This window comes from Mchenga conophoros, linkage group LG18 (assembly GCF_057382185.1).
Source record: "Mchenga conophoros isolate Kocher_MC1m ecotype Shallow Benthic linkage group LG18, M_conophoros_male_GT1.1, whole genome shotgun sequence".
Lineage (NCBI taxonomy): Eukaryota > Metazoa > Chordata > Actinopteri > Cichliformes > Cichlidae > Mchenga > Mchenga conophoros.
In genome coordinates this window covers 33657649-33681573 of record NC_140543.1, presented here as the reverse complement: position 1 = coordinate 33681573, position 23925 = coordinate 33657649, and the positions used below count along the sequence as shown (strand labels likewise).

At 39.7% G+C, this 23925-nt stretch overlaps 1 protein-coding gene across 9 annotated transcripts in view; it reads right to left on the bottom strand.

Moving 5' to 3' along the window:
* The window catches only part of astn1 (astrotactin 1), a 480480-nt gene that overhangs the window by 268339 nt on the left and 188216 nt on the right, over window positions 1–23925 (bottom strand). For all 9 annotated transcript variants that reach the window (XM_085253594.1, XM_085253595.1, XM_085253598.1 and 6 more), the window contains 3 exons: window positions 21613–21697; window positions 19109–19183; window positions 13032–13169 (listed from right to left, as the gene is read on the bottom strand). In XM_085253594.1, the coding sequence (XP_085109720.1) occupies window positions 13032–13169; window positions 19109–19183; window positions 21613–21697 (298 nt within the window). The remainder of the gene's footprint in view (window positions 1–13031; window positions 13170–19108; window positions 19184–21612; window positions 21698–23925) is intronic.

The following is a 23925-nucleotide window of genomic DNA, read 5'->3' as shown; positions in this document are numbered from 1 at the left end:
CCTAACTTTTAAAGAAATATTGCATTTAAGTGTCTACTACTCTTGTTTTAATGACCTTGTAGTACCATATCACCCTATTAGAGCACTTCGCTCTCGCTCTGCAGGCCTACTTGTTGTTCCTAGAGTATTTAAAAGTAGAATGGGAGGCAGAGCCTTCAGTTTTCAGGCCCCTCTTCTGTGGAACCAGCTTCCAGTTTGGATTCAGGAGACAGACACTATCTCTACTTTCAAGATTAGGCTTCAAACTTTCCTTTTTGCTAAAGCATATAGTTAGGGCTGGACCAGGTGACCCTGAATCCTCCCTTAGTTATGCTGCAATAGCATAACTGGACTGCTGAGGGATTCCCATGATGCATTGACTGAATATGTTTAATAGGCCTCTCTGCATTGAATCATACTTGTTAGTAATCTTTGGATCTCTTCCACAGCATGTCTTTATCCTGTCTTCCTTCTCTCATGCCAACCGGTCGCAGCAGATGGCCCCGCCCCTCCCGGAGCCTGGGTTAGGGTAGGCTACCTTACAATATAAAGCACCTTGAGGCAACTGTTGTTGTGATTTGGTGCTGTACAAATAACATTGAATTGAATTGAATACTACTCCAATTTTTCCTCAAGATATGAGGAGCTACTGCCCAACAAAATGTGTAAGAAAGGCAGTTTCCAGAGCAACGATATTTCATAAAGGAAAGGAATTTAAAGATTTTAATGAGGATTTTTTTAACCGAACTTTGTTTTAAATAATAAAACTCTGTTATAGTACCTTTTTCATTGCCAGAGCTCACATCACTAACCATGCTGCAATAACCATCCATCTTCTTCTTCTGGCTGCTCCCTTTATGGGTTGCCTCCTTCTCACCCTTTCCCCAGCATCGTCTTCCATCACACTGACCCTCTGCATCTCCACCTCCAGTCTTTTTGTTATAACCACCACCTTCCCCAAGTCATACATGATAGCAAGCATTCAGCATCCTTTGCTGTAAATCTGTTTGTTCTGTCATAAATCACCCCTGACCCTCCTCTCACCTACTCCACCCTGTCTGCCCTCTCTTCTTCACTACTCTCTACTGCTCTATTTGAAAGATTGAACTGTTGAATTCAAATGTTATGCTATGGAAAAATATATGAAATGATTCTTATAAACTTTTTTTACATCACATAATTATTATTATTAATGTTATTTAGGGCGATCGTGGCTCAAGAGTTGGCGGTTCGCATTGTAATCAGAAGGTTGCCGGTTCGAGCCTCGGCTCAGACACTCTCGGTCGTTGTGTCCTTGGGCAAGACACTTCACCTGCTGGTGATGGCCAGAGGGGAATTGTAAAGCGCTTTGAGGGTCTCAAAAAGCGCTGCATGAATGCAATCCATTATTATTTAAACCAACTGTTAACTGTATATTTCTGTACATTTAAGTATTATTATTCATATTGCCGCATTCATTGACCTTGTTTATAGGTAATTTCATTGTTTAATCACATTAAAATGTTCCTAATTTAATGTTTAACTCATTCACTGCCAGCCATTGGCAGTGAATGAGTTAAACCCATTGACTCATTCACTGCAATTGACAGCTATAGACGTCAATGGCAGTGAATGAGTTAAAAGCACTTGAAAAAGGCAAAATCCCATGTAAAAGTAGGGCAACAAACTGTATTGTCATTACTGAAAATAACTGTATTTCATGTGAAAGCTATTTTCTGGTATTATTCTGGCGCCCCAGCTGCCGGGATATTACTGTTTCTTTAGGATTTTTTTTTTACGGTGTGGTTCAGAGCTGTACCCTGATGTAATCCCACAGCCAGCTTGAAACCTTTGTCTCTCATACCACACCCCTCATCGCTGTGTTATTGTCCTCCACCTTCACATACTTCATCGCTCCTCCTGACTTCCTCATGCAGTCCTACAGTTCCTCTCTTGGCACCTTATCATATGCTTTCTCTGGCTCCACAAAGACACAGTGTAGCTTCTGACCTTCTCTGTACTTCTCCAGCAAAGCTCCTCTTCCTCAGCATGAAGCCATACTCCTGCTTCTTAACCCAGCTTCATCTCTTTCCCACAGCCTCATGGTGTGGCTCACTTATTCCTCTCTAGTTACTACAACTGTGCATATCAGCCTTGTTCTGGAAAATCAGTACCAGTACACTTCCATTCCCCAGGCATCCCACCATAGGTATATCATCTGTCAATGATCTGTCAGCAATCTTTTATATGACTGGCAGCTTGTTCTGCACCAAATATTCCACATCGATAAGCTGTAAGGACAACTGGACATTTTTTTAGGGTGAGGACGATCTAATCTAGCGTTCCCTTCCACAGAGGTGGCGATCCTAGTGACTTAAATAATTACCATCCCTTTTAAAATGGCCTTACCTAGCAAAAATCCCTAATAAATTATTATCTAAAACTGTATTTGGGATCAAATAACATTTTACAACCAGAGCAGTCAGAATTTAGATATTTTCCCAGCAGAGCTGTAGCATATATGCTTAATTATATTACTGCAGCTCTCCATAATTACCAGTAATGCACTGTACTTTTCATAGACCTCATATGATTCAGTGGATAATGACATTTTAGTAGATGAGCAGTCCTTTAAATGGTTCTAAGACAATCACAAGTCCAAAACTATGTGCATTGTATTAACAGCTTCACAAAAACCATCATATGGTCCATATTCACTTACCACCTAACCCTAACACCTATGAAGAAAATGAAAGACACACATTGGATGTTTGTATAGAAACAGATCCTGTTTCTCATTCATTAGTTGTACGATCACTGTACAATCCACAGTTTTGACTAAGCTTCATTATAGTCATATCTTTACAATACGACCATAATGAAGCCTCTTGACTCATAAGAGCTTACCACAGGTGTTTCTTTCTTACTCACCATTATATGAAAAAGTGAAATCGTCCTGAAAACAGAACATGATACAAATTTAGAAAGCTCTCCTCTACAGATTCCTTGCTTACCTCTGCTCTTTGATTACATTAAAGACAGCGTCTGCAATGTAAGGTTGGAGGACTTTTTTAACACTAACTGCACAATAAATAAATAAATTCTTCACTTTTAATAAACATGAAGAAATAAACAAAGTAAAATGCAGCTGAAATATGTAATTGGTATAAACTGAATGCATACAAATCAATTCAATTGTATTTTCACTACACTCTTTTACATAACATAATACATTTACATATAATTAAATTAATTATTATGTAAGTGTGGACATTTTTGTTCATACTGAACTGAAAAATGTCTTTGCTATCGATAAATCAACCAAGCCACATAAACAATGAAACTTCACATTTTTAAAACAGGCTCGTTACTTTAGGTTTCTCGCGTTTCTACTCGGAGGTTACAGTAGGAGTGCATGTGTCGCGGTACTTCAGCATCTAGCTATTGCGACTGAAAAGGAGTGAGTATAAAACAGAGTGACACTTTTTAAATTGGCAGGTATATAGAAATGCAACGTTTCTATTCGCCCAACAAACATCAGCACACAAACTATTTTTGCGCCATGTGTGGTCGGCTAAAGGTCCAGCTGCTGGACACAGTGAGAACTTTACTCAGAGATGGAGAAAGACGTGAGGCAGAGAGGACAGAAGGAAGAAGAGAGGTTAGATTAAAAGGTAAAGGACGCTCAATAAACTGCAAATTTAAAGCTTACTTCTACTGTTGTCATTTATAATCACATACTGAATTTCCACAAGATGTGTTTTGATAAATTATGTAATTTCATACTGTGATACAAAACTAAGCCTGTAGTTTTTTTTACTTTTACTTGCATAAAGAAGTAGATTTAGTACTTCAACTTCACTTGGAGTATTTTTAAAAACAGGTATTTGTACTTCTACTTAATTAAAAAATGTCTGTACTTTTACCACCTCTGATTATTGAACATGTACTGTATAATGTGCCTGTCTGTATTTTTCCTTGCTTTGTTTGGACATTGTTCCCAATCTTAGTGAGACTGTTTGTTTAATTAAAGGATTTATTATAATATCCTTCTGAAGAATCAATACTGTTTTAAAAAGCGCACGAAATGCTAACTTCAAACAAACTAACACTTCAACATCCAATTAGCGATGCCTCGATGTCAGGAATGTTCCATTCACTCTCATTAGAACTGATTAGGTTATCACATTTCTTTAGATCACATTTCAGTCTGGCAGGAAAACGAGGAACTGTCAGAGCAGTGCTTCAACAGTCTGCTTTGCGAGACATGTTCTGACACTCTGCTCTCATTTTTCTCATAAAGAGATATCTTCTTTCATGAATTACAAACACCTGCATGTTTAATTCATTCTGTGTAATCATCATGAGAAAAGCAATGAGTTTTTACAGCACAGTTGTTATGCAAAATAGCAGACTTGTGAGATAAGACACACCATGAATTCATTGCTTTAACCTTGCTCAGAGCACTCGGAGTAACTACGATTTATTTATTTATTTATTTATTATTTTTGCCGGTAAACCTCTTGCAAGGTCAATGAGCAGATCATCCAGTAGAGGGGCACAAGTGTAACTACTTGAGATGGTTGAGGATGAAGAACAAAGCAGAGTGGACTGCTGCTTTTCCTCACAGAATCTAAATCAGTAGCTATTTTTTCAGAGGAATAGTGCTGCTGGTGATAAAGAAGAACTGGTGTAATAGCCTTGCCATGAACCTTGGCTTAGCAGGGAAATTGATGACTTCTGTGGAACTAAAAGAAATATTTAGTTTTCAACTTCCCTAACTCCCCTCTAAATTCCCTGGTAGAAAAGGAAGCGAGTTTCCTTCCCTTTCACACTCAACTTAATGTTATCTTACAAACCAATTTTTCCATTATAATTGGCCACTGCTTTATTGTCATTTATTCAGAGGGAACCTATTGAAGAGAGCTTCAGCAGATGATGAAACTAACTGCAAGTTCGAATGCTAGGATATTTTAGAACCCTAATTAAAGTCAAATCACACCCAAAAACTGTGGGTGACACTACTGTGTTTACCATTAAACATCCCACAAGAAAAGAAAAAAAGGTTCAAAGCTTTGTTGGTGAGTCTTTGAGGCTACTACAACATTCATTATATCCCAAAGTATCAAAGCGCTGGAAAGAATGATCATCATAATGTCCATTTGGGAGGAAATATTTGGGCGTTTGGATGTCAAAACCAATTTAATGCAGACAGGACAAACATTTAGATTAAAGAAAGAACGATCTGATTACAACTATCTGAAATGCTTTCGCCCAACTATGTCTGCCAAACTGAATTTAGGGTGAGGATAGCACAGGAGAAATGTTAAAGGCTTTTTTATTTCAGGAAACGGTTTCAGTATTACACAATTTTGTTGTACAACAGTGGAACATGCTACGAGCTTTCATGCGGAGACTATTTTAAAGAAAAATTCTCAATTAATTAACGAAACATGCAATTTGTTTAGGTTTTTCATCGGGGAATAAAATGATGGTCTCAAAAACTAACACATCAAATGATACACTTGTAAGACTCATGACTTTCCCTAAACTCTTTTACATGTTTCATTACATCCCATGTGCAATGTTTCTGGTGCTCAACATTAAAAAGGAGTCATCCCCTCCAGGCATTAAACATGGAACAATACGATCACGAGATCTCTCTCTGTAAAACAAGGTGGTGTTTGATGGGAAGGAAGTCCTAAAAGTTTCAGCTTTTCTGTTGGATTACAGTTTTCCAGATTCAGATCAGATTATAATCTTTTAATTGGCACTGACAATGGATCCAAACACACTTATCTAATTAGAACGACAGACGACAGACAATTAAAACGGTTATCTGACGTAAGTGATGTTACGGTCAGAACACCATCGCTTTATTAAGTCATTGGAATGGCTTACCTTGTTTAAATTCTCACCAGAAAAGCAAAACAAACAGGTTAAAACACAGTTAATTATCCTGATTTTATTAAGAGCTTCTGCTGAAATAGTTCTGCGTTATGTAACAAACACACTGGATTTAAAAACCAAAAAAGTCACACTGGTAACGTTGAACAAGGACGTGGTGGGGCGTGGTCTGCGGTGCCGTGCGGACGCACCTGCACGACATCCGCAATCACGCCCGCCGTGTTAAAACACGGGGACTCAGGGGTTGGTGTGGGGTTGTGGTGGTGTGATGCAAATATTAAATAAAGATGGCTCAAAACATGGATCTGTGGTCCTGTCGTGCCTTAATTCCACCACAAAGGACATGTCATATATTTATAGAGACAGCTGCCTGCTTTTGAAATATAAACTGAATGTAAGCCTCAATTATTGGAACCATTAACATGAATGAAACGGTTATAAGTAAATGTGTGATTAAATGCCAAGTTATACCCTGCAGTGGACTTATTTTTGTTCAGACAGGGAGGTGAAACTCACCATCAACAAATGAAAGGAAAAATATAGCGTCTTTCTGAATATGACTTCCTAATATCATTGATACAGTGACAATTACAATGACAGCTGATTGGCTCTCATACAACACACATAGAAATACATACGTTTTTGGGAATAACATCTCAAAACAATGCAAACACATATAAATAATAAAGTATTTCCAAAATTCTTACTGATTTTTCATCCAGTCATTTTAATTATGACGCCAGCTAATCAATATGAACATGACATATTGACAAATTTATAATCAAACACGTTTGAACACAGTTCAAAAGAGTGCAACAGCATGTTCAAGAAGTCTGTGAAGAGCCTTCCTTTCCACTTCCTCCATGTAAAGGTTGGCTACAATAGGTGACACGGGGGAGCCCATGGCACAGCCATGTTTGCACACTGTTAGACCTCTGCCTCACCACTACATATTTCAAATACAACGAAGGCTTTTACAGACAAAAACATGGCTGTGCCATGGGCTCCCCCGTGTCACCTATTGTAGCCAACCTTTACATGGAGGAAGTGGAAAGGAAGGCTCTTGGCTCTTTCAAAGGAAGAGTACCCAGCCACTGGTACAGATATGTGGACGACACCTGGGTCAAAATCAAGACACAAGAAGTGGAATCCTTCACTGCGCACATTAACGCTGTGGATAAAAACATCAAGTTCACCAGGGAAGACACAAAGGACAACTGTTTGCCTTTCCTGGACTGCGCCGTGCACATTGAAGAGAACGGCAAACTCAACATCGAAGTTTATCGGAAGCCCACACACACAGACCAGTACCTCCTCTTTGACTCCCATCACCCTCTGGAACACAAACTTGGAGTAATTAGGACCCTACACCACCGGGCAGAACATGTTCCCTCTAAGCCTGAAGGAAAAAGAAGGAACACACACATGTAAAGGAAGCACTCAAAACGCTATCCTAAATGGGCGTTCTTAAAGTCAGCAAAGAGGCACAGAAAAGAAGACCAGACACCAGCGAGGGAGGATTAGAAAGACAGACGCAACAACATTGTCATCCCCTATGTAGCCGGTGTATCAGAGAAACTCAGGAGAGTTTTCTCCAAGCATGACATCCCAGTGTATTTCAGACCCAGCAACACGCTCAGACAGAAACTGGTTCACCCGAAAGACAAAACGCCAAAACACAAACTTAACAACGTGGTGTATGCTGTACAGTGCAGCGAGGAATGCTCAGACCTCTACATTGGAGAGACCAAACAGCCACTTCACAAGCGCATGGCACAACACAGAAGAGCCACCTCCACAGGACAAGACTCAGCAGTCCATCTGCATCTTAAGGATAAAGGACACTCTTTGAGGATGCCAATGTTCACGTTTTGGACAGAGAGGACAGATGGTTTGAAAGAGGAGTGAAAGAAGCCATCTATGTCCACTGTGAGCGACCATCTTTGAACAGAGGCGGTGGTTTACGACACCAACTCTCTGTCATCTATAATCCAGTTTTGAGTTCCCTTCCCAGACGCCTTAACGCCCACTCACATCCTGGGCCAGCTGACCTCAGGAATTCGCATGATAAGGTGGGGCCAGGTTTCACAACGAACCCACCCGAAACTCTGGCTGATTGGGACCCACACCCAGTTTCACACCTTGGCTCAGGCGATTAGAGGATCATCAGGGGGTCCTTTTGTCCCTCTGTGGGGGGAAACTCCCACTAGGTTTAAATCTGGGACTCTCCACCATTTGACCTTAGAACTGAAGAAGCTTCTCAGATGAGAGGTGAAACGTCTTCAAGCAACTTAAAGAAGTCCAGACGCTTTTCTTTGCAAGCTCCTTTGACCATGTTCAAGAAGGTGCTAACATTGTTCCCTTGGCGTCTGGGGAAGCTGAGAGGAGCCTTCATCGGATCAGAGAAATGACACATTTACACAGCAATAAACTGCCAAATGAAAATGAAATGCTGAAGAGTGAGATACAATTAAAGAATGTAAACATAGCAAAGGGACGTAAAGAGGCTAAACATGAATACATTAATTGTAAATGTGAGCGGCTGAATGAAGAAAGATAACTGCTGAGCTGGTGACAAATAATTCCTTAGAGGTGTTCAGCGGTGTACAAAACCTTCCCATAGTTTCTGCTACCGCAGCCAATTTGATGAGAAATGGTGGTTCCTACAATATTGCTTTAAATGAAAAATACTCAGAGTAACCTGGTGACAGAATTTCTGAGCTCTATACCTACATCTCTGCACCTTATTCTTCTCTTTATCCATATTTTTCAGGCATTTAAAAAAAACTTTTAAACAAACAACTGTGTAAAATACTTCTGAAAGTACTTCTCAAAGTGCCAAAGAAATGCAGGAATACTGTGTCCCCCACATTTCTGCATTTCATCTCACTGCATATAGATGCTGCTTCCAGCGCTGACAATAAAGTCTAACACTAAACAACACTGAACTCCGACATCATATCATCATTTCTGTCAGTAACAAGCTAAAAATATACATATGTCCACTTCCTGTTCTGATAACTAATCCTTTCAACCAGCTGTGGCTCAGGCAGCACTTTTAGTTAGTAAAACACTCACAGCTGGAGTCTTACATTCGTATGTGTCTATACGTCGCTTTCATCAAATTGGTTTTGTATGCCTGCAACAAACACCCAAATATTTTCTCCCGATAATTAATCCTTTTTCTTGTTCAGTGTGAAATTCATTGAAACAATATGATAAATAATCACAACAATCCTCTCAGAGCCACATCAGTATAATGAACCAAGTCAAATGACTTTGCTTCTATTTAAAAAAGAAATCACTAAGCGTGAAAATTCATCAACCTCAGTGGCTGACAGATTTAATAAATGGCCTTTCCCCATTCCCACATCAGGCAAGTGAGGTCTTTTGGGCATGTCCTACCAGGACCACAGAGGGAGACCCCAGAGGTGGCCCATGGCAGCCCGGAGAGTTTATATATGCCCGTTGTCTTGGGAACACCTTGGTGTCCCCCAGGTCATTGCCTGCTTTAGTGGGAATCTGACAAATGTTGTTCTTGTGACAGTGTCAAGGGTCCCTTCAACTCTGTCACCACTGTCCCATAAAACATCTACATGTAGAGCTTCACAGTTAATCATGTTTAAATGTGGTAAATATTTTAAATTTTGTGTATTTTGAATCAAAGTCATTCAATTTCAGGCTAAAAAAATGACACTGCATTTGACAAAGAGCACTATAGACCAACTCATGCAAGTAAGGATTGTGTTATAAATGGCCGTCACATCGTCTTCTGTCATCTAAAGTTGTTATTCTCTTACTGTTTGACAGATGTATGGTTTTCCATTCACATGTATAGGAACGCAGAAGCCAAACTTTTTCACTGTATTCTTTTTAGTGACAGTAGAGTAGCCCAGGGGTGTCAATTTCTATCTGTCTTCCTGCCATTCAGCCTGCTGCTCAACCACTTTGATCCAGAAGGTAACTGAAACAACTGCTGTTAAACTGCAAAGCGATTCAGTTCAGGCATTCATGGTCCTCGCAGAATAAAATCTACTGACATCTTCTGTTTTAACTCCAGATTGACACCTTTGTGATTTTCTTTTCCTTTAGGAAGTGGCTTGACAGCGATCACAGATGACACATCATTCATTCAGCATGGGTCATCAGGTGGGCAGCTGCCTTCGTGGATGTCTCATTAATTTAAGAGCAGTATATCAGATGACTAAATCACCTGAGGGCTAATCCATAATCCCTGTCATCTTAGATGAACACCCTTCATATCCAGCCACAATTTTATTTTATGCCGAAATCTAGTTGGCCCTGTTTATCAATAATGAGTTGATATTTTATGCAATCAATAACAAATGTACCCTATAACTATGATACACAGAAACATGTCTGGAGGTGTTTTCATGAATGAAATTAATCAGTTTTTCTTTACATTTCTGAACTCTTTGGGATTCAAATATAAAAAAAAGCTCCCTCTGTGTTTATGAGGCTTCACAAAAATGCTGATAATCACCTGGTGAGTCGAACTTTACCTGGTATAATATCACAGGGAAAATAAGTAAAACAGAGCAGCGCTTTACACTGTTACACACTAACTTGTTGACACTGAATGTTTCAGCAGACACTAAAGGACCGACCTCTTCTCTACAAACTAATCCTGTTCCGACATATTTTTTTCTAAAACATAATAAATCATGTTAACTGTTAATCTGGGTGAATCTTAAAGCTTTCCACCAACAAGCAAAGTCGGTTCTGCATCAAACTAATTACTGGTCTGTCCTTCAAGTAGAAGTGAGCAGCAGTCTTTATGCTCGAGGTCTACAGAGATGATCTTACAGAAACCTGATCAGTAATACTGTTGATATTACTGTTGATTCAGTCTTATGTGGATATTTTTTATCCGTGCACCAAAAGAATTAAAAATATATTATTACCTAAACTCTTGTCTTTGTGTCATATGTCTAAGAGGACCAGGGATCTTTTAGAGTAAATATTTAGACTTCAGACACGTGCAAAAAGGTTACTGTGTTTTTGTTTTGGAATGTAAAGTGTGAATCTAAAGGGCTCATCCATAATATATCACTTATGACAAGCACTGCTTGTACTACTGTCTCTTTCTGTCTCTCACTTTCTTTCTTTCTCTGGAAAACACGTTAAATAATTAAAAACAAAACAAGTGTTCCAGCAGAAAAGATTTTTCGTTGCCATTAACTGCTCTGAAATTACCAGACTAATCGGTGCTGCTCTGTTCTTCACACAATTACGACTCTCAGAAAATTAATCTGAAATAATTTTGAACATTTAAAAGTTTTAGTGGTTTTCATTTTCAGAGAAGAGGATGTGTTATGTTGGGGTCTTCAATGCACAATAAATTTTATCTGGACAAAACAGAGCACCAAAGGTCACTAACTTCAGGACACTGGTGGAAACTTTTCTCAGGTTCCTTATTTATCCACCAAAAAACTAAATCAAACAAAGAAATGACCAAAAGAGTTCACTAGATACTGAAAGATGCTGTGAAATTCTGCCCTGTACTGGTCATATTTGAGCATACCCCTGACTAATTTAAGTAACTTAAATAAATGTAATTAAATGGGACATAACTGATCATATAGAGCATTCTCATTCCCACTGCGTAACATACCGACGATTTGTCACGTTTTGGGATGAGAACGTGTTGAACAGAGAGCCTCGTATTTTGGCTGGTCAATGAAGCATAAACATAAACGCTGAAGGCTCAGGCATACGGAAAAATGTAAATTTGATAATTGGATTTATTTTAATTAGTTAGAAACACAGACTATAACAGAAATAGTCTGCTCCACTATATTTATTTTATTATAGGAGTCTAACTTCTGTTTTTTATAAACACATGGCTTCCTTGTTATGTAGACATCTCTTTCTGGACTAAACCTCTGATCCAGCATGGTTACCTTTAGCTCCACCCCAAAGTTGCCTATAAAAAGCGCAGAATGACTGCACACACCCGTCCCATGTCTCCAGTGAAAATCTGTTTGCCAGTAAGCATTTTTGAACAGAACAGTACCCAACCTACACTACACACAAAATAAAAGCATATTTTAAATAAACATTGAGATATTTTCTTATCCATCTTATTCCATCAGTCTGGAAGTTAATGTGATTTTTAAGTGAAGCACAAACCACACTCTGAGAGAGAGCTCTTTCAGACACGCTCATGTGTCTGTGCTCATTTGCACCACTAGCTAACTTGCTAAAAGCTAGCTAGAGCATATACTGGATCCAATGATTTGGTTTTTGCTTTGTGTCCCGGACAGATTACATTGCTGCACACATCTCCAGTGATCTGGACCAGAGTAGGATCATCGTGGTTGTTAATCCACAGCTGTTGTAGATGGTCAAGATAACAAGCCAGTGAGACATGTTTCCTGCTTGCCGTGTCAGTGACTGTCGAAATAACACAAATTCTTCAGCACTACCTTAAAAATCACCTTTTATGGGTTGGGTGGGTATGTTCTCGATTTAACCCCCAACCCCAAGTAGCATGTCTGTCCATTTCTCATTAGACATAAAGAGAATGCTCAGGGGCATTGCTTCCACTGTGTAATACATGTCATCAGTTGAGCCCGGTTTAACTCTGCAGCACTGTTTTGGCTCATTTACAGCTCTCTCTGCAGCCCACAGTCACTGCACACAGAGTAGATTTTCTTTGGACTTATGAACCATTTAACAATTCAAACGCTCTCAGTGGCTTTGAACTGCCAAGCAATTCTTTCTTTTTAAACTCTGGCATTTTTTCCTTTATTCATAAATGTTTTTGTGTTAGACTGCAGAATTGCATTGCCCTCTGAATCACGACCACCTCGGCAAAATCCTCAGAGGCCTGATTAAAACTCACAGCAACAGCAATGAATAAAAACAAATGCTGATTACGTGAGGATACAAAACATGTCAGAGAGTTGATGAGAGATAATAATAAAAGTCTGTTTTTACTAGAGTCGACAGAAAGTCTTTGCAATCCTTCAAGTGCAGCATTAAGAAGAAACTCCTTCAGGTACTTTTCAGCTTGGTGCAGCGGTCAGCAAAATCCTACCCTGCTTCACTGCTCGATGACTCCTTTTATTTCTTTTTAGTTGGACTGTCATGACTCCCAAAGTAACACTGAAGAAAAGTGCAGTGCAGAAAATGTCTCTCACCTTACATCTACCGCATCCTCCATGACTGTCATGTCTGTCTTGCATTTGGCTGATGGGTTGATGGCGAGCTCAGCAGGGGGGATGACAAAGCTTTTACTTAATGGCAGCCACATCCCTTCTCCTAGGGTGTACGTGAATCTGCAAGAGGACAAGAAAAGTAGATGAGAGTGTAAGGTAGGGTTGTAGGTTTAGGCTTTTCGGGGGAAAATAGATCATTAAGGCCTTTGAGACTGTTGGCAGCCCCTTTCAACTTCCAGCTGCTAGGAAATTACCCAACCAGTTGGCGAGAGGCTGCTGGAAGTTGCTGACTTTTGCTAGGCGAAACTGTTTGCAAAGAAACAAAATGTTCACTTGCTCCCTGATATATCCCGCCTATTAACAGATGCAATGATGAAGAGCTGATTAGTGTTCTTCATTACACCTATGATAATTATCAAGCAAGCACAGCGTGTCCTTTGAAATGGGTTTATTTTGTTAACAAAAACAGAATTTAGCCGGCGTTCATCATGTTGGTTTTGCCCTGTAACAGGTTCTACTTACAATGACATCATTATTTCAAATTTTGGCAAAACAGCGGTCTAATCATATATATGAGACAAAATACCTAAGAATAATAAAAGTAAATAATAATAACAGTAATAATAATATGATGATGATCTCATAAATGCTGTTTCTTTACATAGAAAAACAAATGTAGAGAATACTACTTTTTTGAATTGTGACTAAAAGTCGTGAGAGTTATTTGAACTGACAGCAGTTGAAATCCTGTTTCTGTGAAGTGTTGAATGGCGAAAGGTTACTACAGTTAAACATATTACTAAGTAGTTCATGAATGGCAACTGCAATGTCTTTTTTGATTTGTGTCTACGAAGGTGTGCAAGCCTTACTTTGCATGTATGATCGTATTTGTAAGGTGTTATTTGGTTTTAGGCTTCTAGTCCTGCAAATGTGACTTTTACAACAACTGAGGGATAAATATTTACAGTATATGAAACTTCAGCAGCACAAACACCAATAGTGAATTTGAGTGAACTGTTATTTCCAAGCAAAGAACAAAATCAAGAAGTTAAAGATCTACAGTCATGGTTCTGGGTCAGCTTGATCCAGCATTCTGAGTTGCGTGGGTTTTGGTATTATTGTGTATTATGGTTTATGATCCGATTCTCTGGTTGTGCTGTTTTGATTATTATTATCTGGTGTTTAATTCTTCTTAAGAGTTTTGTTCTTAGGTTTGGATTCTGTGCTCCCTCTGTTCAGCGTCCAGTCTGTGCCTCTGCGTCCTGGTCTTGTGTCTCTGTGACTGTACATACGTGTCGTATTTCCTGTTTTACTTTGATAGTCTTTGTGCTATGTCAGAGTGTCTACTTTTGCTCCCCTCGCTGTGTCTCCCTCCGGTTCCTCGTTTCCCTCTTTGCGCGTCGTCGGATCGTCTGCATTGCTGCATCGCTGCTGTGTGTCATTCCCTCCATGCCTCAGGCTTCAGGCTAGTTTTCCCAGTATAGGTTTTGTTTGTTCTTTTCTAGTTTTCCTTGCCGTTTATTTGTAACATCTGCTCAGCCATAAATAAAGGCTCATTCTCTGTTAACATCCACATTCATCTCCATTGTCTGCGTTTGGCTCCTTTCTAATCTACACGCTTGGCAAACCATGACATCTACATTAGGCGATAATAACATGGTTTTATACTTTTAATAGTAATATTCCAGTTATATATGTCTTTACTGACATGTTTATTGTCTAATGTTTAAAAGCTTAACACACAGCTTATGTGGTCATTTTTGGAATTGTCAAGTGATTCTTTATATTTTTATTTGGGTTCTTGCTGTTTTTTTTTTTTACCATTAAGCAGAAAAAAAGGTTGTAATTTTTATTTACATGGTTAGGCTGAACTCGATGCAGCAGTAGTCTTTTAGGTTCTGCATCAAAAAGTTAGTGAATGTTAAAAGTATAAAGGCACAAAAAGTTAAAAAGAACTGCAGAAGTGAGGGCTGTGTTGGTTTATTAAAATCTGAATAGAAAACTAAAGATTAAATAGAGACATCGAGGATATAATGGTTATCCCAGTGACTTATTACTGCACAACTTTAAAGTTGAGGAACTTAAAGGAAACACGAAACAGAGGAGAATGCCCCAAACTGAAAATGCAGTGTCTAAAGACTTTCAGTGGACGATTAAAACTTCAGACCCTGAACTTTTAAACGACTCCCATTAAACCCTGCATGTCTTATTAATGCTGAGTTGTCAAACTTGTTCCCAAGTTTGAAGTCTCAAAGGCAAATTGCATTAACCTTCGTATCATCATCATCATCATCAGGGCATTTCTCACAAACCTTGGAAATCCACCAGTCAGTGTTTCTGACTAATGGCATCGTGTTTGTTACAGGTTATTTATTTTACCTTTCAGCTAAGTTATCCTTTTTGCATAACTCTGACTTGAGCAGAAGGGCACCGAGTTAATGGACAGACTGCATAGCAAATGAGGCACCCGGGCAAAAAAGGGCCCATAAGAGTTTCCCCCAAGACAAAACAGGGCCATAAATCTGTAAACAACAGATGGTTGGAACAAGGGCTTTAAAACAATTCTTTATTTGTGAGTCAATGGACATCATCAGTCTTTAAACACTCTGCAGATGAAATGTAATGCTTCAAGTTTTAGTTAAACAGCGCATGCTGATTAACATCAAATGCATTATTAGTGCTGATGAATAATTCATGGATACTTGTAATACAAAAAGGGGGGACTTGTTGATTAAATAGTTAACAGGCATTTTTCTGCAGACTAAACATATTTCCTCATTTACAATTGTTCAATTTGCATTTAATAAAATGCTAACGTAGCATAAAGAAAAGGGCAGTGAATTGTGGGTGCTGCATGCATTACCAGTCGCTTTTAGAAGCGAAGGATTAAATCACTATAGAAATGGAACACTTCATTATATCCACCCAATTACTCCCTTTGTTCCAAAGTTTAAAAGATTCGAGTGGATCAAAGTGTTGTTGCCTGTTTACTGCAAAACACTTGGCTGTAGCAAGTTAGTATAACATGGAAGTCCATTAAAATACTAATATTTCCATATTGCTTCAAGACACTGTTGCGCTGTTGCTACCTCACATTTCTCCTGCGGGACTGTGTATAGCAGGAGTGCTGAAATTCCCTGTGATGCGGTATGACGTATATGGGTGACCGCAGGACAAATTAGCAGCCACTTAATGAGCGCAGCTTCATAATGGACAACTGGGGACTTGTGTGCTACTGTACGACTTATTTGGTCCAACCTAAGAGAAAGTGGTGGTGGAAAACACTAAGAGGCCCCGAGAGGAAACGGTTGTTGAGTGGAAAACATGTTTGCAGTCCGCAGAGGAACTCCCTGCGGTTAATACTGTGCAAATAGGAAACACTGTTTGCGAATGCTGACTCTCACCATTTAGCTCCTCCAACACGCAAGAATTTTGTTTGTGTTGTTGGGTTTCCTTTGCTTTACTCTCTATAGCGCTTCAATTTCACTCAGCTAATTAGCTTTTGTGTTGAACAGTAATATCTGTTCAAAGAAACAAGAGGACGGCTTCGCAGGTCAGCGAGTGCTTGCTCAAAATTCAAGGTCTCTTCTAATGTGTGGAGCAAACAGGGACGTTTGAGGAAGTTTAAAGCTAAAAATGTTTAAATTAGGATGGATGGCTGTGTTGAAGGCGCCAGAGGACAACGAGATTTTAAACTATTGTTGTAATAAAGGTGGGGAGCCTGCTGCAGAAAGCATGCTGGCAGGCAAGGAAATGCATCAAAGCATTCCAGCTTCGAATGTGTGTCGAATGTGTGTCCCAGCATAGGGACAATGCTAACAATGATAAGAACGGTTCACGTCAACTGTGCAGTCACACAAACTTGTTGTTGCTGCTGTGCTGTCATGAAAGGAGTCAGAAACTTGTAATGAAGGCAGTGGCACATTCCTTCTTAGATCTGCTCTTTCTCAAGTCGGAGAACTTGGCAAGAAAAGCAGTTGAGAATATTGTTAGATACCTCGGTCTCAGACAAGTGGCCCGATACCCTGATGTGTTGTTGTGAATGTTGATGATTTTCTCTCAGCTATATGTTCTCTTCAAGGCAAAAGCCTAAAGCAACGATCTCTGTCATAAGACACAAGGGAAAAGATTAAATATATATTGTAACGCTGTGTTTGTAACATTCATCTGTTCTTAAAAGCATAATAATTTATAACAGCAGCTGTAAATTAGCTACCTTTATCTGACAAAAGGCCAGCATTCACTTGCTTTTCAGGGCTCATTCAATCTGAACCGACATCTGTGAACTATATCTGATTCTTTAGTAACTTGGAAATATGTTTGGTGCTTAGCAAGTCATTTGTCTTAGCAGTTTGTGCTGTCATATATGCTAAATAAAAGGTGAATATCCTGCATGCTCGAATTTGTCTTTCAGGTCTTTTGTGTTGTTTTTAGACTCTTTATTGCTCTTTGTTGCTCATCAGTGCAGAATTGCTGAAGAAATAGCAAGGTATTTACAAAAGTCCCATAAGTATTTGGAAAATAACAATATTTGTCATTTAGCACCACAGCAGATTGTTTGTTTTTGATTAAAACATGCTAGCTACCGCTCACCGCTTGTCTGCAGGCTTTATTAAATGGAAAACTTCCACAACAGTGTCCACGCCATAACACTGCAACAGACAATGTTTCTCTAGGATTTTCAGCCCAAATGTCACCTGGCCTTCCTGTTCTTGAGTATAATAGCGAGAGTTGCAGTGAAAAGCTACCACATGCCACGAGTTCAACACGATGGGATCAAATCAACATGGCTGCAAAACCGCTTTACAGTCAACTGTCTAATTACACTTGTGTCATGGTTCGTATTTTGAGTTTATTATGTTTTGGTGTAATTTTGCATCATGGATTGTTTTCTTGTTCTCTTGTTGTGGTTGTGATGATTATTATTTGAGTTTCATGTATCTGTTATCCATGTTTTAGGAATTGTGGTTTCATGTATAGTTCAGTTCCATGTGTCATTTTCTGTCTCTGTGTTGAGTCCGTGTCTCTGAGTTGTGATTCATGTTTCCTGTTTTATTGTGAAAGTCTTTGTCTTATGTTAGTGTGTGCAGCTTTGTTTCCCCCGTCTCGTTAGCCCTGATCTCCCCCAGCTGTGTCTCCCTTCTGTGGCCCATTCCCTCATTACTACCCTGTGTATTTAAGCCCTGTGTTTTCCCATGCTCGGTGTCGCGTTGTACCCTCAGACCCTGCCTGTGTGTGCCTGCTTGGTTTCATGGTTTGGTTTGGGTTTTTGTTTCATGCCAGCAATAAAAGCTGTGGTTTTAGTTACATTTCGTCTCGGAGTCCTGCATTTGGATCCACATTTCTACCTGCCCGCACACAGAGCCCTGACAACTTGAGCCTGTATGAATGGAGACAATTTATAAAATAAAAATCTTTAACAGTTGATGCAATAATTTTGTTAAACTAAAGCTCAAAGTCTGCACTTCAATCACATCTTCTTGGTTTGATTTAAGATCCACTCTGTAATGGTGGCGTAAAATTACAAAAAAACCCAAAACACTATGAACTTATGGACCTGAGAAGCAATATGGAGTCAGCATGGACAGAAACTGTTCTGTCACACACTTGACTTGTTCAGTGTTTTCAATTTCAATTCAAATGAAACATCAGCCATTGTTCCGTTGTAACCTTTTTAAAGTGATTTTTTAGCAGCAGGGTAAATATGCATCAAGCATTAATTCAGACCTTGTCTGAAGTGGTCAACTAAATTAACTTTTCCAATCAATGTCATGAATGTGTAGCATTAAGATTGTTTTAAAAATCAATTCTCAACAGCAGAGCAAACAGCTTATGTGATGTTTCTCCCATCTGAAAATCAAACCTCTTGCTCCCTTTCATAGTGCATTTAAAACCGACAGAGTTAGAAGGTATTCTGCAGCCGGAGCTCAAAATCCTCCCCTAATCATAAGGGAGATACACAATCAAAGCTATTGTACCTGAATTCTAACAAGTTATTTGACTGCAGCACCACAGAAAATGCAGTCAGATAAAACAAAGTTTTGTGACGTTCTCCTTACCTGAAAATGCGATCAGAGGGTTGTTCTCCCATCACAAGATCAAAACCGCGCTGGAAGATGGTGTAAGGCCAGGGACTGGCATGAAAAAGAGGAAAGAAAAAAGAATAGATCAGAGGAACAGAAAAAAGGTGAGAGAGAATAAAATTGTGTGTTAAAATCAAAGCCTGCGAAGTGTTACATTTTTCATTGTACCATCCTCCTAATCTAAACCCCCTAGACATCGAAACACTAGCCATGTTTCCGTGTGTGACTTTGAGTTTTTCCCGCCTCGCAGAGCCCAACAAATCACAACCAGCATTGCAGTGTGCACTACGTGTAAACATAATGATTGAAAAATGTGTTTCTCCAGCAGCTGACATGCAATGTGACTTTGACTCATATCTATTTACCAGGGGAGGGGATAAGAGAGGATGACTGGGCGAGACAGAATGGGAGAAAGGGTCAAAGTGAAAGGAGAGAGAGACGGAAGGTGATGGAGAGGGTGCACAAAGGAGCCAGTGAGAGTGGGGGCATCAAAGGGAGGAGACAGATGCCAAGAGGCAGAAGCGAGAGAGGGGCAATGATGGAGATTAATGGGGAGTGGCAGCTCCGGGACTAAACAGTCTGCAAAGTGAGAGCGTAAGGGGGAGAAGTGACAGGGGACCGATGTCATTCTGAGCAAACTCCACCACTACTGTAAGCAAAAAGAACATTGAGGAAGAGCTGCATCCACACCATAGGCCGTGGTCATTAAACATTTAAGTCACCCCAGGGTGCTCACTCAGTTACACAGGTGTGACAGGGACTCAGGGAGAGCGCCAGGGAAATGAGATAAAGAGGTGCAGAGTTACGTAGATGGGCAAAGGGGGCAAATTTCTGACGTTTCATAAAATGCAGACAAAGATGAAAACATTTCCGACTTGCACTGAGGCTGGCGTGTGATACAGAGAATACATGCCTGCCGGCGACGTGATCGATTAGGGATGTATGATTTGACTTGTTCAGGCCATCATCACATTCACTCTTCACACTGATTGGTAGAACGATTTCAAGGTGCAGCAGAATCTAGTACCAGTCCACAAGAACTAAAGAAGTCACAGTGGGGTACCTCTTCATTGTTACCATTTGTTAACAAGTTGTTGCCCAGACATATCGCTCTGGAGCTAAACTTTAGTGGGTCCCCTCGTTCTCACAATATATCTCCCTGTGGTCAGTGCATGTCTTTCTTTTTTTTCTAAGAAAAGAAATGTCATGAGCACTCTAGTCAATATGTTTTGGTATAAAAACACACACAGAACAAACCAAGAAAACTCCATGAGACAGTTTAAACCAGTAACACCTCACACGCACACTTACACACACAGCGGTCACCGAGTGGCCAGCACTGTGGCACCAGTGTTCGCCAAAGGTCAAGGACTTTTTAAAGAAGCAGATGTGAACTCAATTAAGTGTTAATATAACTTCCTGGAGAAGAGCCTGAAACAGCATTTTTAAGGCCAAAAAATATCGAGTCATCACTTGGAATCATTACAGAACTGGTGACTTTGAGGTCAAAAGACGCAGAGATCATAAACCACATTAAAGCCACTGAAAATTAACAAATCTACCTATGGCCGAAAATGATTTAAAGATAGTACTAAAAGTCACGCAGCTGTCATTGCAGCCACATTACTGGATATATTATGGGTTCGGAGGTACATACCAACTTAATACTAACAGTTAAAATACTCGTCACAGCAGGTACTTCACCGCCTGTGGCTGCATTGAGTCTGCAAGAAATTACACCTAAAAACTAAACTGAACACAGAACAGACATGAATTTGCTTGGTTTTAGAAAACCATGTTGTACTTCAGTACAATTTATTACTGCAGTTGTGATTTTTGGTTGAGGTGCTAAAATCGTGCTGTTCACTTCCACAGGTGGAAGCTGCTGGAGAGACCCTCGATTGATGTATTCCCAAGCCTGTAAGTGACCAGTGAGAGCAGCCGACAGCAGGCAGTAAGTCCTATGGTATCTGTGTTCGCTGGGGGGTAATTGTTGGCTCTCTGTCTGCAATATTGTAAGATTTTGACCCTGCTAGGGAAAGTGCCTATGAACAGCAGACTTTAGGATTTGTTGATAAATAAAGTCAGAGAATAGAGCTGTAGAAATGTAAATCTGAACATTCTGCATAATAACACATCTAATCTGTTTTATGCAGTGACGTGACCTCGGGACAAGCGGAGGACTGTAAAACTAGGAATTGTATCAGGCAGACGATGACATCGATTATAAACAAATACCCGAGCAACAAAGAAAAATGATCTCTTTACAGTACATGCCGATGTGCACAGCTAATTACCTGCATTAGAAATTTTTATGTGTTCAAAAATATCAGCTGTACTTGTCAACATTACTGTTCCTTTTGATTCTTGCAGGCAAATTAATACCACTTGGTTTGATGCGTAGGGTGAGTCCTTTGTTGTTGACTTTGGGATGGTAATGAGCAATCACAAACCATTATGAGGTGATTATCATAACTTACCCCTGATTGGGCCCCCACTCACTGCGGATGCAGAGGTGCTTGTGGACCGGGTCCTTCATGTAGCCGTCTAAGCAAAGGCACTCTCCTGCAAGCAGAAAGCCAGTGATTCAATCATGTCTTCATTATAGTCAAGCCTTGTTTAATTCATTAGAAATTTCCCTCTGCCCCTCTCCTTCCATTTCACTGCAGGAGAGCTATTCTAAAGATGAATCCTCTGCAGAGAAGCACTCTTAATCATCTCTTATTTTTAATGATGTATTCATAGGTGGTCTTTTTTTTGGTTGCTATTTTTGTTTAAATCTCACAAAGAACAGAAAAATAAATTCCTCAGAGCGTTGCAGCAGCAGAATATTTAATCAGTTGTTTCAGTACAGTGCAGCCAGTCTCCAAATGGCTACTAAAAAAAGCGATGGCGCTCACTGCTGTGCGTCATGTCAGTGGATGTGTTTCTGACACACTGATAAGGACGCAGCGTGTAAAACACCGGCTCGCTCCGACACCGTCAGCTCATTAAAACCTTGCGGCATGACTCATTTCGGATTGATTTTTGACTCCTTCTTGATGTGCATGATGCTTCCTGACCCTAAAGTTCTTTTCAAAACCAAGTTTTAAAAATGTCGTTTTTCTTTGTTTTTCTTCTGGAAATTCTTATTTTGCAACAAGACAAACTGAAGAGGCCAACCAGTAACCTAAAGCTACTACTTTTAGACATAAGCCGAGGAGATGGCAAATTATTTCATCAAAAACATGAAGGATATAGTATTTGTTTGTTTGTATTAGTTTGATTTCTAATAAATGGTTACCATACTTAAAATTCAATCAGAACTTAATTGTTAGGTTTCAGTCAAATACATTTCTAAATGGATCAGCCAGACTGTGACAGAATACTTTTTAAATCAAGAACTTACTTTTATTTGTCAGTTTGCAAGACTGACACTTAGCTAACACTTGCCTTGGAAGAAATACACTAAGACTATTTTACTGGTAAGACAATTAGCACATATGTAATTTTCCAGCTGTCAACAAAATGAAAGCAACCTGTGATGAACACTGGGGTTCAGTTCCATTTTAGTCTCAGATGTCATCAAATTCCAAGGAAAGAAATATGATGCCGTGAATGCAACCATAAGTGTTGAAGCTCTCAATAAGCAATTGCTCCCTTATCATGTTTCCAATTTCTGCTCATGTTTTATGAGTAAATAAGAGAAACAGACGGCACAGTTACCCAGCGACTTCTGACTGGACATCGAAGCTTCAACCCACAGAGACCGCTAACAACATCGTATTGCCAGATAGCACAAAAGTACCGTGTCCATACCCAGACAGGTTTGAGTTGTTTTGAGGACCAAAGAATATTAGTCTGTTTCTTTTATTCTCGTGGCTTATCAGTGTGGTTACACAGTGGAAAAGGACACCCTAGAAGTAAATACTGAAGTTAACTTTGAGTCATTACTCCAGATGTCTAGACTTAATAGACTCTGTTTATATTAGTGTTTTTCACACTTATCAGACTGGTCCCAATGACTGAATAACATCCCCTACCCAAATGAGAAGTGATTAGATCAGTGATTAGTCTAATGAATTGTCACTTGGCACTGCCATTATTTACTAAAGCACAGAGTGTCTTGGGTTGTAATTTGCCCAAATCCACTTAGTCCTCAGGCCTAAGGCAACAATTTGGGGCAACTTCTAATAGCATGAAATGCAGCATTGCCCATCTGTGCTGTTTAAAAGTTGAATGTCTAAAGCCATCTGAAACAGTTTCTATAGCATCAGACTAAGTAACTAGGCAATATTTTAGAGGGTGCAAAACCGACTACTCGATACAAAAAATACCAGTGTCTTACATGAATATGAAGGTCCAATACCTCAGCAGTGGGACTCGTACAATGCTCATGCTCTGTGTTGCCATTGTCCTGATAAGTGAGGCCTGTGTGCTTTTTGTGCTGCTATCAGCTCCTGGGAGAAATGTCGGCCTCGACTTTATCCAGTATGATTGATGGGGCCTCACCTTTGATTTAGATGGTTACTCAGGGGTAACATGTACAACATGCTCTCCTCATGCTCAATAGGAGGCAAGTGAAGAGCACAGGCCCTGGGCGTATACACCACTGTTAATGGAAAAGGTCAACTGTCAATACCTGCCAGGCTAAAGGAAATCGTTTACTGACTTTTCATGCTAGCTGAATAAAAAAAGAAATGAGTCAGGCGTCTTCATGATTTCAAGTCTGTTTATATTTTATAACATATAGATGGGGGTTATTTTCTAACACTGACTCTGTACTCAAGAGAGCCACTGTGTGCTCTAGAGTT